Source organism: Lagenorhynchus albirostris, chromosome 1, assembly GCF_949774975.1.
Source record: "Lagenorhynchus albirostris chromosome 1, mLagAlb1.1, whole genome shotgun sequence".
Lineage (NCBI taxonomy): Eukaryota > Metazoa > Chordata > Mammalia > Artiodactyla > Delphinidae > Lagenorhynchus > Lagenorhynchus albirostris.
The window spans coordinates 62501220-62516198 of record NC_083095.1 but is presented as its reverse complement, the minus strand read 5'-3'; the positions used below and the strand labels follow the sequence as shown (position 1 = coordinate 62516198).

Sequence of the window (14979 nt, the reverse complement as noted above, 5' to 3'; positions counted from 1 at the left end):
ATCACAAATAAATGAAAAAGAAATGAAGGAAATGATAGCAAAGATCAATAAAACTAAAAGCTGGTTCTTTGAGAAGATAAACAAAATAGATAAACCCTTAGCCAGGCTCATCAAGAATAAAAGGGAGAAGACTCAAATCAATAGAATTAGAAATGAAAAAGGAGAAGTAACAAATGACACTGCAGAAATACAAAAGATCATCAGAGATTACTACAAGCAACTATATGCCAATAAAATGGACAACCTGGAAGAAATGGACAAATTCTTAGAAGTTCACAACCTGCCAAGACTGAATCAGGAAGAAATAGAATATATGAACAGACCAATCACAACCACTGAAATTGAAACTGTGATTAAAAATCTTCCAACAAACAAAAGCCCAGGACCAGATGGCTTCACAGGCAAATTCTATCAAACATTTAGAGAAGAGCTAACACCTATCCTTCTCAAACTCTTCCAAAATATAGCAGAGGGAGGAACACTCCCAAATTCCTTCTACGAGGCCACCATCACCTTAATACCAAAACCAGATAAGAATGTCACAAAGACAGAAAACTACAGGCCAATATCACTGATGAACATTGATGCAAAAATCCTCAACAAAATACTAGCAAACAGAATCCAACAGCACATTTAAAGGATCATACACCATGATCAAGTGGGGTTTATTCCAGGAATGCAAGGATTCTTCAATGTACGCAAATCAATGTGATAAACCATATTAACAAATTGAAGGATAAAAACCATATGATCATCTCAATAGATGTAGAGAAAGCTTTTGACAAAATTCAACACCCATTTATGAGAAAAACCCTGCAGAAAGTAGGCATAGAGGGAACTTTCCTCAACATAATAAAGGCCATATATGACAAGCCCACAGCCAACATCATCCTCAATGGTGAAAAACTGAAAACATTTCCACTAAGATCACGAACAAGACAAGGTTGCCCACTCTCACCACTATTATTCAATATAGTTTTGGAAGTTTTAGCCACAACAATCAGAGAAGAAAAAGAAATAAAAGGAATCCAAATCAGAAAAGAAGTAAAGCTGTCACTGTTTGCAGATGACATGATACTATACATAGAGAGTCCTAAAGATGCTACCAGAAAACTACGAGAGCTAATCAATGAATTTGGTAAAGTTGCAGGATACAATATTAATGCACAGAAATCTCTTGCATTCCTATACACTAATGATGAAAAATCTGAAAGTGAAATCAAGAAAACACTCCCATTTCCCATTGCAACAAAAAGAATAAAATATCTAGGAATAAACCTACCTAAGGAGACAAAAGACCTGTATGCAGAAAATTATAAGACACTGATGAAAGAAATTAAAGATAATACAAATAGATGGAGAGATATGGAGAGATATACCATGTTCTTGGATTGGAAGAATCAACATTGTGAAAATGACTCTACTACCCAAAGCAATCTACAGATTCAATGCAATCCCTACCAAACTACCACTGGCATTTTTCACAGAACTAGAACAAAAAATTTCACAATTTGTATGGAGACACAAAAGACCCTGAATAGCCATAGCAATCTTGAGAACGAAAAATGGAGCTGGAGGAATCAGGCTCCCTGACTTCAGACTATACTACAAAGCTACAGTAATCAAGAGAGTATGGTACTGGCACAAAAACAGAAAGATAGATCAATGGAACAGGATAGAAAGCCCAGAGATAAACCCCCGCACATATGGTCACCCTATCTTTGATAAAGGAGGCAGGAATGCACAGTGGAGAAAGGACAGCCTCTTCAATAAGTGGTGCTGGGAAAACTGGACAGGTACATGTAAAAGTATGAGATTAGATCACTCCCTAACACCATACCCAAAAATAAGCTCAAAATGGATTAAAGACCTAAATCTAAGGTCAGACACTATAAAACTCTTAGAGGAAAACATAGGCAGAACACTCTATGACATAAATCACAGCAAGATCCTTTTTGACCCACCTCCTAGAGAAATGGAAATAAAAACAAAAATAAACAAAGGCACCTAATGAAACTTAAAGCTTTTGCACAGCAAAGGAAACCATAAACAAGAGGAAAAGACAACTCTCAGAATGGGAGAAAATATTTGCAAATGAAGCAACTGACAAAGGATTAATCTCCAAAATTTACAAGCAGCTCATGCAGCTCAATATCAAAAGAACAAACAACCCAATCCAAAAATGGGCAGAAGACCTAAACAGACATTTCTCCAAAGAAGATATACAGATAGCCAACAAACACATGAAAGAATGCTCAACATCATTAATCATTAGGGAAATGCAAATGAAAACAACAATGAGGTATCACCTCATACCAGTCAGAATGGCCATCATCAAAAAATCTACAAACAATAAATGCTGGACAGGGTGTGGAGAAAAGGGAACACTCTTGCACTGTTGGTGGGAAGTTAAACTGATACAGCTACTATGGAGAACAGTATGGAGGTTCCTTAGAAAACTAAAAATAGAACTACCCAGCAATCCCCCTACTGGGCATATACCCTGAGAAAACCCTAATTCAAAAGGGGTCATGTACCACAATGTTTATGGGAGCTCTATTTACAATAGCCAGGACATGGAAGCAACCTAAGTGTTCATCGACAGATGAATGGATAAAGAAGATGTGGCACATATATACAATGGAGTAGTACTCAGCCATAAAAAGAAATGAAATTGAGTTATTTGTAGTGAGGTGGATGGACCTAGTCTGTCATACAAAGTGAAGTAAGTCAGACAAAAACAAATACCGTATGCTAACACATATATATGGAATCTAAAGGAAAAAAAAATCATGATGAAGATCCTAGGGGCAGGACAGGAATAAAGATGCAGATGTAGAGAATGAACTAGAGGACACAGGGTGGGGAAGGTTAAGCTGATACGAAGTTAGAGAGTGGCATGGACTTATATACACTACCAAATGTAAAATAGATAGCTAGTGGGAAGCAGTCACATAGCATAGGTAGATCAGCTCAGTGCTTTGTGACCAGAGAGGTGGGATAGGGAGGGTGGGAGGGAGACGCAAGAGGGAGGAGATATGGGGATATATGTATGTGTATAGCTGATTCACTTTGTTATAAAGCAGAAACTAACACACCATAGTAAAGCACTTATACTCCAATAAAGATGTTAAAATAAAAGAAAAAGAAAAAAGACAGTCTCTTCAGCATGTGGTGCGGGAAAGCTGCACAGCTATATGTATATCAAGTCACTCCCCCACACCATATAGAAAAGTAAACCGAAAATAGTTTAAAGACGTAAATATAGGACATGACACCAATAAAACTCCTGGAAGAAAAACATAGGCAAAACATTTCATACATCACAGCAATTTCTTAGATCAGTCTCTCAAAGCAAAAGAAGTAATAGTAAAAATAAACAAGACCTAATCAAACTTAAAAGCTTTTGCATAGCAAAGGAAATCATCAACAAATTATAAGACAACCAACATATACTGCAGAGAGAAGACCAGCCCAGAGCATTTGGCTTTGAAGCCCAGCAGGGATGGCTTTTGGGAGTCCCACAGGGTTGGGGAAATAAAGACTTCACTCTTAAAGGGCACACACAAAATTTCACACACTCTAGGATCCAGAGCAGAATCAGAAATTTGACAGGAGCCTGGGTCAGACCAACTTTCTGATCTTGCAGAGTCATCCAGAGAGACAGAAATTAGTTGTAGCTCACCCTGGTTACACAGCCACTGGCTGGTGGGCCAGCCATTTTTAGAAGCCTGTTCTAACATGTGGACAACACTGGTGCTAGCAAGTGGCATTGTGGAATCCTCCCTCTAGATTATTAGCCGCAGGACCCAGCCCCGTTCTAGCTCAGCAGCCTGTAGGCACCAGTGCTGGGATGCCTCAGGCCAAAGCAACTAAATGGGCCGGGACACAGCCCCACTCACCAGCAGACAGGCTGCCTTAAGACCTCCTCAGCTAATGGCTACCTCTGGACACAGCCCTGGCAACCAGAGGATCCAGGACCCAGCTCCACCCACAAGTGGGCAGGCACCAGTCCCAGAAACCCCTGGGCCCCCGGCCCTGCCCTGGAAGCCTGCTTTAACCTCTGAACCAGTCTCACCCACCAAGGGACAGACACCAACCACAAGAAAACCACAGCTCCACAGCCTGCATACCCAGACTGCCTACCAGTAGGCCACACTTTAAACTGGGACCAGCTTGGCCCTGCCCAGTAGCAGGCCAACACAAGCTTCAGGATGTCCTGGATGCCACACTCAACTGTGTCAGGAACCGGCCCCACCCACCAGTGATGCAACACTATCTCTGGGTCGCCTTGGCCATAGAATTAAGACTCCAGGACCTGGCTCTGCCTGCCAGTAGGTCAGCACTAGCTGCAGGACCTGGATTCACCCACCATGTGCAGGCAACAGCCCTGGAGTGTCCTGGAACTTGACTCCAGCCACTAGTGGGGCAAAATTAGCTCCAGGGCTACCTGGGGTTCTGCAGTCAGCCACCGTGTGACCCAGTCCCACCAACCTGTGGTTGGCAGCCTCCACACAAGGCAGGGCCTGGCAGCCAACCAGACTAGGGGCCAACCAAGCCTACTAGTCCACCCACATAGCCAGCCACAACAGAAGGACCCATGCAGCCCTCATAGGGGGAACCCCTAGAGCACATAGCTCAGGTAACAAAAGGCCAATTCTCCATTGTTGGGAAACATAACCAACCACCACATACATAAAAGTAAAAACAGCAACTCAGGCAAAATGAGACAACAAAGGAACATGTTCCAGACAAAAGAACAAGATAAAACATGAGAAGAAGAACTAAGTGAAGTGGAGACAGGAAATCTACCTGAGAAAGAGTTCAGGTAGTGATTGTAAATATGACCAAAGAGCTCAGGAGAAGAATGGATGCACAGAGAGAGAAGTTAAAAGTTATTAACAAAGAGTTAGAAAACATAAAGAACAACCAAACAGAGATGAAGAATACAATATCTGAAATGAAAAATACACTAGAAGGAATCAACAGTAGACTAAATGAAAGAGAGGAATGGATCAGTGAGCTGGAATACAGAGTAGTGGAAATCGTTGATGCTGAACAAACAAAAGAAAAATGAATGAAAAGAAATGAGGACAGCTCAGGAGACCTCTGGGACAACACTGAGCACACTAATGTTTGCATTATAAGGGTCCTAGAAGAAAAGAGAGAAAAGGGCCGAGAACATATTTGAAGACATAATAGCTGAAAACTTCCCTAATCTGGGAAAGGAAACAGACATCCAAGTCTAGGAAGCACAGAGAATGCCACTCAGGATTAACCCAAAGAGGAACACACCAAAACACACTGTAATTAAAATGGCAAAAATTAAAGTTAAAAGTAGCAAGGAAAAAGCAACAAGTTACATAAAAGGGAATTCCCTTACGGCTTTCAAGTGATTTTTCAGCAGAAAGTCTGTAGATCAGAAAGGAGTTGCATGATATATTTAAAGAGATAAAAGGGAAAAACCTACAACCAAGAATACTCTATGCAGCAATGCTCTTGTTCAGATTTGATGGAGAGATCAAAAGCTTTACAGACAAGCAAAAGCTAAGAGTTCAGCAGCACCAAATAAGCTTTACAAGAAATGTTAAAGGAGTGTCTAGAAGCAAAAACAAAAGGCCACAAGTAGATATGTGAAAATTACAAAAGGAAAAGGCTCATCAATAAAGGGAAACATACAGTAAAGGTAGTAAATCATCCATGCACAAAGATAGTAAGAAGGTTAAAAGACAAAAGTAGTAAAATCATCTAACATCCACAATAAACAATTAAGGGATACACAAAAAAATCAGATGTAACAATATGACATCAAAAACAGTAATCATGAGGGAAAGAGAGGACAAAGGCAGGGTTGTTAAAATGCATTTGAAATAAGAGATCAACAACTTAAAACAATCATGTATATATATGTGTGTGTGTGTGTGTGTGTGTGTGTATATATATATATATATATATATATATAGTCTGCTATATAAAAACCTCATGGTAACCACAAACCAAAAATCTGTAATAGATATATACACAGAGAAGAAAGACAAATCCAAATATAACACTAAAGACAGTCATCAAGTCACAAGAAAAAAAAAGCAAACAAAAATTACCTACCAAAAAAACCCCAAAACAATTAACAAAATGTCAACAAATACATATCAATAATTACTTTAAATATAAATGGACTAAATGCCACAATCAAATGACAATGGCTAAATGGATAAAAAGCAAGACCTCTATATATGCTGCCTACAAGAGACTCACTTCATATCTAAAGACTCACACAGACTGAAATTGAAAGGATGGGAAAAGGTAGTCCATGCACATGGAAATCAAAAGAAAGCTGGAGTAGCAATATTTATATCATACAAAATAGACTTTAAAATAAAGACTGTTCCAAGAGACAAAGAAGGACATTACATAATGATCAAGGGATCGATCCAAGAAAAAGATGTAACAATTGTAAATACATATGCACCCCAGCATAGGAGCACCTAAATACATAAAGCAAATATTAACAGACATAAAAGGAGAAATTGACAGTAACACGATAATAGTAGGGGACTTTAACACCCCACGTATATCAACAGACAGATCACCCAGATAGAAAATCAATAAAGAATCACTGGCCTTAAATGACACATTGGACCAGAAGAACTTATTCATATACAGAGAACATTCCTTCTGAAAGCAGCAGAACACACATTCTTTTTAAGTGCACATGAACAGTCTCCAGGATAGATCACAGCTAAGCTACAAAACAAGCCTTGGTAAATTTAAGAAAATTGAAATCATATCAAGTATCTTTTCCAACCACAACACTATGAGACTAGAAATCAACAAACAAACAAACAAAAAAATCACCTGCAAAAGACACAAACACATGGAGGCTACTAAAAAAACAATATGCTACTAAATAACCTATGGATCACTGAAGAAATCAAAGAGGAAATAAAAAAAAATACCTGCCGACAAATGATAACGAAAATACAACATTCCAAAATCTGTGGAATGCAGCAAAATCAGTTCTAAGAGGGAAATCTACAGCAATACAAGGTTAGCTCAGGAAACAAAAACCTCAAATAAACAACCTAAACCTTACATCTATAGCAACTAGAAAAAGAACAAACAAAACTCAAAGTTAGTAGAAGGAAATAAATCATAAAGATCAGAGTAGAAATAAATAAAATAGAAACAAACCAAAAAAATCAACAAAATAGGTAAACCTTTAGCTAGACTCATCAAGAGAAAAGAGGACCCAATCAATAAAATCAGAAATGGAAAAGGAGAAGTTATAGCCAACACCACAGAAATACAAAGAATCATAAGAGACTACTATGAAAAACTATATGCCAAAATGGACAAATTCCTAGAAATGTACAATTTCCCAATACTGAACCCAGAAGAAATAGAAAATACCAATATCAACAGACCAATTACCAGTAATGAAATTGAATCAGTAATTTTAAAAATCCCCAACAACAAAAATCCAGGACAAGATGGCCTCAGAGGTGAATTTTACTAAACATTTAGAGAATTAACACCTATCCTTCTTAAACTACTCCAAATAACTGCAGAGCTTCCGAACTCATTCTACAAGGCCATCATCACCCTGATACCAAAACCAGGCAAAGATACTACAAAAAAAGAAAATTACAGGCTAATATCACTGATGAACACAGATACAAAAATCCTGAACAAAATACTGGCAAACCAAATTCAACAATATATTAAAAGGATCATATACCATGATCAAGTGGGATTTATCCTAGAGATGCAAGGATTTGTCAATATCTGCAAATCAATCAATGTGATACACATTAACAAACTGAATAAAAACCACATGAACATCTTAATAGATGCAGAAAAACCTTTTGACAAAATTCAACATCTATTTATGATAAAAACTCTCCAGAAAGTGGGCATAAAGGGAACATACCTCAACATAATGAAGGTCATATATGACAAGCCTGCAACTAACATCATACTCAATGGTGAAAAGCTGAAAGCATTTCCTCTAAGATAAAAGGATGTCCACTCTCACCACTTTTATTCAACATAGTATTGTAACTCCTAGTCACAGCAAAAAAAAAGAAAAAAGAAAGAAAGAAAGAAAAGGAATCCAAAGTGGAAAGGAAGAAGTAAAATTGTCACTGTTTGCAGATGACATGACACTATACACAGAAAATCCTATGGGTGCCACCAAAAAACTACTAGAGCTAATCAATGAATTTGGTAAAGTTGCAGGATACAAAACTAATATATATCAATCTGCTGAATTCTACATATTAACAATGAATTATTAGAAAGAAATTAAGGAAACAATTCCATCAAAAAGAAGAAAATACCTAGGAATAAACCTACCTAAGGAGGTAAAAGACTTGTACTTAAGAAAACTATAAGACACTGATGAAAGAAACTGAAAACAACATAGATGGAAAGATATACCGTGTTCATGGATTGAAAGAATATTGTTAAAAAGACCATATTACAAGGCAATCTACAGATTCAATGCAATCCCTATCAAAATACCAATGGCATTTTTCACAGAACTAAAACGAATAATCTTAAAATTTGTATGAAACCACAAAAGACTGAACAGCCAAACAACAGAGCTGGAGAAATCAGGCTCTATGACTTCAGACTGTACTACAAAGCTACAGTAATCAAAATAGTATAGGGCTTCCCTGGTGGCGCAGTGGTTGAGAGTCCGCCTGCCGATGCAGGGGACACGGGTTCATGCCCCGGTCTGGGAAGATCCCACATGCCGCGGAGCAGCTGGGCCCGTGAGCCATGGCCGCTGAGCTTGTGCGCCCGGAGCCTGTGCTCCGCAACAGGAGAGGCCACAACAGTGAGAGGCCCGCGTACCACCAAAAAAAAAAAACAGTATAGTACTGGCGCAAAAATCAGACACGTAGATCAGTGGAACAGAATAGAAAGCCCAGAAATAAACCCACACACCTATGGTCAATTAATCTACAACAAAGGAGGCAAGATTATACAATGGAGAAAAGACAGCCTCTTTGATAAGTAGTGCTGGGAAAATTGGACAGATACATGTAAAAGAATGAAATTAGGACATTCTCTAACACCATATACAAAAATAAACTCCAAATGTATTAAAGACCTAAATGTAAGACTGGAAACCATACAACTTTTAGAGGAAAACATAGGTGGAACATTCTGATATAAATCATAGCAATAATTTTTTGGATCTGTCTCCTAAAACAAAAAATAAAAGCAAAAATAAACAAATAAGGCTCTATTAAACTTAAAAGCTTTTGCACAGGAAAGGAAACCATCAACTAAATAAAAAGACCTACTGAATGGGAGAAAATATTTGCAAATGATATGACTGATAAGGGATTAATATTCAAAATATATAAACGGCTCTCACAACTCAACAGCAAAAAACATCCCAATCAAAAAATGGGGCAGAAGGGAAGGGATGAGATTTAAATTACTTGAGCATTTATTATTTTTCAGCATTTTGTAACTGATATTTTCTTCTACAATTAACATCTGGATAGATTTTAATACTTATTTGGCCCATCTGAGTCATTCCACACGCTTAAAATTATTTCTCTAAGTCAACACATTAATTTATGTTCCTCTTTTTTTTTTCAGTCCTTAAATCCACAAACAAGTCCACAACCACAGTAGAAACTTTTATTAATAAGAAAGGTATAAAACCAATCAAACTATTTCAGAAACAAAATAAAAATGTAGTAACTTACTTGAGGTGGTTGAACTTTTCTTCTTTTTCCAGAAAAGTTCTAGATTAAAAGTAAAAAAATAATAAGTAATCAATGCTTAGAAAATCTAAACAATTTTCCATTATAGAATAGTGAACAAAATAAGGAGAACCCTGGCAGAAATAAAGCCCACAAACTCACCTAGCACTATCTGTAACTAATATCTGCCTTTTTCTACTTTGGAAGTTACCCTCCAGAGATGGTATTAAAAGTATATAATAGTAACATCACAGCAACATGCTTGTCCCTGACTACACACACTTTCCCATTAATTCCCAGCTTCTAATGAGGCTGAGTGATTGTGGAAAGAGGTGCTCTGTGGATTTCCTACTTAGTTTCCTTTCTTTAACATTTCTATCCCAGGATATTGAACAAGTGAAGCAGCAATAGACAGAGGGAAACAGAATTTAGAATACCAGGCAAAGGGGTGAAAACACACACATACACACACACCCTTGATTGACTATAAGGGACACTGTGGTTGTCTAAGTGAGCAGCTGTCTACTGTTCCTCTGTGTGACTCAGAGGAATACTGATTCCACCCCACTGGTCTTGTCAGTGACCAAAATGGGTATGGGCCCAATTCTGGCCAATAATTAAGGAGAGTCAGCTGGGGATTAGGGGGAGAACTTCTGGAAGAAACTTCCTCACTTCTAAGAGAAAGCCCTCAAAGGAGGCAGTTCTTCTGGACACTGCTGTTATCTGGTTAGGACACCAGAAAGCACTGTAGCTATCTTGCCATCTGCCTGGGGAAAGAGCCAACACCAAGCAGAGCTGAGAGGGGAAAGAGCTCAGTTCTTTGACAATCATGATTTAGCCCAGTAAATCAATTTACCCTGAAGACTGCATTCTGCTGAACTTCACATTTTATAAGATTATTTCCATACTGTTAGAACCAGTTTGAGTATAAACTTCTATTACTTGAAGCTGATAACATTCTCACCAACACACTGCTGTGTGTTTTTTAAACCCTGACCTAATGAATTATTTCTAGACTTTGTTCTTAGTTTCACAGAACCACAAGCTCTTGAATGGCAAATTAGTATATCAGTACATCTGACAAAGAAACTGTCAACACAGGTGGCAAAATTTTCTCTTGAACATTTGTGACCACTGTGATTTACAAGAGAAAGTAAAAATCCTGATTTTCCTTTGTGTCAAAAGCTATTTTCAAAGAATACTGAGGTATGCCTCTTATCAGTAGTTTATAATAAGTGGGAAATCAGTTAAGTGTTGGAATTATTAAATATGGGGAAGAAAGTGCCTATATAAACATGCTCCTTCCTGTGCCAAACTGAGCTGGATACCTGTGGTGGGGCCTATGGGCAGGTAAGGGCTTAATGTTTAATTTGGTCATTACTCAGTCGCCTACCTTCCCACAAGGTGGTTTTTTACACCCTGATGAAAATATACTTCCCCTTGTTTTCCTAACAGCTTAATCTGTAAAATATGGACAGTTTCCATGTCATTGAGCAATCAGATTATTAATATATCATGAAACCAAAGTGAAAAGTATCAGAACAAGGACATCAGTGGTTCAATGGCTTAAAAACAGTACAATGCGGCCTTTGGGGGCTTATTTTAGGTCTGAGCAGACTATTTCAACACGCTGAACACTTAGAAACATATCTGTTGTGGATACACTGGACCAGCTTTAACATTTATTCTGTTTGGGTACAAGGAAATCTCAATGTAAAAGGCAGAAATTTTAACAAGTCTTGGTACCTGAGAGAAAATATTTGAGAGCACAACACGCTAAACAGCTGGACAGAGTAATTAAAAATTGTCTCTACTCTCCCACTATTTTAAGTTAGCAGGTAATTTACAGCTACATTTATAATGCCTGTGTCCCAAAGAGAAGGTGATTAAACACATACATGAGGTTCAGAAAACCCATGCTCTAAGAAAACTCAGTGGTAAGGAGGCCTTTTTCATGACCAACCCCCTTCCTTACTTCTAATCAGTTTTAAAGGGTAACCAATTGCTAAGGGTTACAGATGGAGTGCCTTAAATGTTTCTTCCCTTCTAGTCCCACTGCCCTGATTCAGACCTTCATTTCTCTCTGGTATGGACAATGACATGTTTCCTAAACTACTTTCTTTGACTCCGAACTCTCTCCAACTCACAACTTCACAATGTCACCAGACAGAAACCCATTCTATGTTTCTTTCGCAAAGACTTAACTGTGCCCCAATGACACTGGAATTACAAACAGGTTAATGTGACCTTCAAGGCCCTCCAAAATGTGTTTGCAATTTAATTTTCCAGCCAGACCCACTTGTTCACCTCACGCTACAGGCCCACCATGACCTTCACGTGTGAACGGCCTGCATGCATGAAGTTGACGTGGCCTTCAGGGCTCCTTCTTCCCACGCTTCCCTTTAGAACCGGGACTTAACCATTACAGACTAGAGTTAAGATTCCACCTAGTCAGTGCTTTCGAACAAAGTTAACATACTTTAAAAGTCCAATAATTAACTATCAGCCAGGTCCTATCCATTCATTCGCACATTTATTCCATGCCTACTACACTCTGTGTTCAAAGATGAACAAGACACAGTTCCTGCCCTTCAGAGGCTGAAAACATAGTGTGAAAAATAGATGTGTAAACATATAAGTCATAAGTGCTATAAAATGAACAAAGTGCTGTGGAAATATACCTGTGAAGAACATTACACTTACTGTTTTCAAGGATCATAATTTAAAATCAGTAAGTAATTCTCTGGAAATACTCATAAAATTGTATCTTTTAAATGGTATGTTAAGCAATGCCCTTAAAATTTTTAAAACATTACCACATTCAAATTTTTCCATGTTGAATGTGATGGGTAAAGATCTTAAAACGTGCAACAAATACTAACTTTGTTGTAATTCGTGCTTTACATACATTAACTTTTTTTTGAATTTTATGTCTGTTTCATAAATGAAAAGAACTTTACATAATCTAGGTTTTTTTTAGGAACAAAATACAATTTATATCTTTTCTCTGTTAATGTTTCTCTTTTCATATGCTGTGCTTCATTACCCAAGATAATCTCTATCCAACTGTGTTTAGAATTCATCTACATGTGAACCTGGATTAGACACATTTCAGTTAAAAACTTTTCATAAATTCAATTTCTAACAAAAGTTCAATCCTTAGGAAATTTAATAGGCTCAATCTCCCCTTACTTTCTAACTTTAGAAGCTACATATCTAGTCTTTTCCGTAGACTTCTGAGGAATAGATACGTAAAACTATGCAATTGCCATGCGTGTACTCCCAGCAAGAGGAAGGTAAGAGCGGTGAATAATGTGCTATGTCGTCTGCAGGGTGTGTGTTCATCTCCTCTCACACGAAAGGACAATCCTAGAGCTGGCTCCATTCTGAGCGAGAAGCGCAGCTCCTAGAGATGGCACATTCATCTGTTATGGAAGGGTGGGTATGAAATCTTTGCCTTTGGGTCTGAATATGTACCATACATATTCATAGGCCTTAAGGACAGAGTCAATCTGAATGTTTAAACCATTGTCAGTGTTTTGTGCTTGTTGCTCAGTATTAATTTGTGTATGTCATTTCCGATACTAATCCAGAAGTGATCCTTCTAATCAAATATAGATTGTTTAATATATTTGGAACTATTCTTTTAAAGCACTAGTTTTATTACAGATATGACAACCCAACACATCCATGCCAATCCTGTTTACATTTATCACACTTCCTGCCCCTGAAGTAAGTTTCAGACCTTAGGCCTCTGAAAGTCTCAGTGTTCTTACCAATTCTATGTTCTCACCTCTACACTGTCTCTCCCAACTATCTCAAGTGTAAGTCCTACATTTTGAAAAGCTTACCCGATATTTCTGTCTGCATAGCCTGCTATGACTCTTAAGTTCACATTTCACCCAAAAATATCTCTCTCCAGATTTTATTTCTACCAATGATGGTATCATTTTTCCAACCAGAAACTGGACTCATTCTTGCTCCATGTCTCTTTCCATATTCAATCAATTATCAATATTTGCCAACCTTTCTTTCCTACTGTCTATGGCACTAATCCTTTCTATTCTCACTCTCATGTCCTTGTTTCAGGATCTCAGTTCACATCTAAACTAGTATAATACTGTCTCCTTATTTTCAGTCTCTCCCTTTTCATATATTTCCCAGAACAGTAATAGATAAATCTTCTAGATATCACTTGCACAAGTCCCTTCCCTGCTCAAATGATTTCAATAGCATTTAAACTTTAAACTTCTGGGGACAGCATTTAAGGTCCTCTACAATCTACTTCTACCTCCTTAATCAAACATTCTAAACATTCTATCCTGTGTAAAATGGATCCCCCAAAATAAGATTATGATTTAAAGGGCTTGTTCTTTTGTTAACTAAATTTAGTAATAGGTGTATGTTAAGCTTTTAAAATCAGAATCAGAGAGAAAAGATAAATGATGGGGCAAGATCTCACTTGAGGCATCTAATACTATGATACTCTCTTATAAGATCAGTTCTACTGTTAACAAGAATTATATTAACAAGGTATGAAATTGAACGAGAAAAAATAACCTGCCTAGGGATTTCTTAATGAAGGCAGCTTGAATGGGAAAAACTTATGGTATATTGTTGTAGGAAAAGGCATACAATCTCTATGAAGTTTTCTAGGAAGATACTATGAATAATTCTAAAAGTGGAAAGACCTTTGTAATTATGTAAAACAACCAACAAGTCTTCTAAAATTAAAGATATATTGTAATTGTATGACTTATCCATGTTTATACAGCTACTTCATAGATGGTTTCTAAAATTAAATAAATGCCAATATTTACTGAGGTTTTATCATGTGCTAGACAGCAGCCTAGGTGCTTGACTGGTATTATCTCATTTAACCCTTGCTTCAGCCCTCAGTACTTTAATAGACATCATTTTATATTTGAGGGAAGTAAATCACTAAACGTCTCTAAATTATTGAGCTTTAAGATTCACTACTCACTTTGGTTATTCAACTTGCCTTCTTCATCTGGAAATATTCCTACCTTTGTACCTTACTCTAATACCAATTTGAAACTGGAAAGATTGCTGTTATTCCTAAAATAATTCTAAGCGCACTTTCACCAGTGACTTATAATGATCCATGCTAACTGAGCTATCTTACATAATATTTCAGAAACAGGAGTTTCAGTAAATTTTATTAAAAATTTAGTAAATTTTAAAATTTTGTTCACTTTTACTTTAGTTCTTTCTAATATGGCATTGCTTTAAA

The 14979-nt window shown here is 37.3% G+C and overlaps 1 protein-coding gene and 1 long non-coding RNA gene across 4 annotated transcripts in view; one reads left to right on the top strand and one right to left on the bottom strand.

Moving 5' to 3' along the window:
• Positions 1 to 14979, bottom strand: part of MBIP (MAP3K12 binding inhibitory protein 1) — a 35736-nt gene that overhangs the window by 7128 nt on the left and 13629 nt on the right. For all 3 annotated transcript variants that reach the window (XM_060143375.1, XM_060143383.1, XM_060143391.1), the window contains exon 8: positions 9729 to 9767. In XM_060143375.1, coding sequence (XP_059999358.1) covers positions 9729 to 9767 — 39 coding nt within the window. The remainder of the gene's footprint in view (positions 1 to 9728; positions 9768 to 14979) is intronic.
• Positions 1 to 14979, top strand: part of LOC132516996 (uncharacterized) — a 285768-nt gene that overhangs the window by 270003 nt on the left and 786 nt on the right. Inside the window, exon 7 of the long non-coding RNA XR_009539552.1 lies at positions 13058 to 13163. This is a non-coding gene — a long non-coding RNA (uncharacterized LOC132516996). The remainder of the gene's footprint in view (positions 1 to 13057; positions 13164 to 14979) is intronic.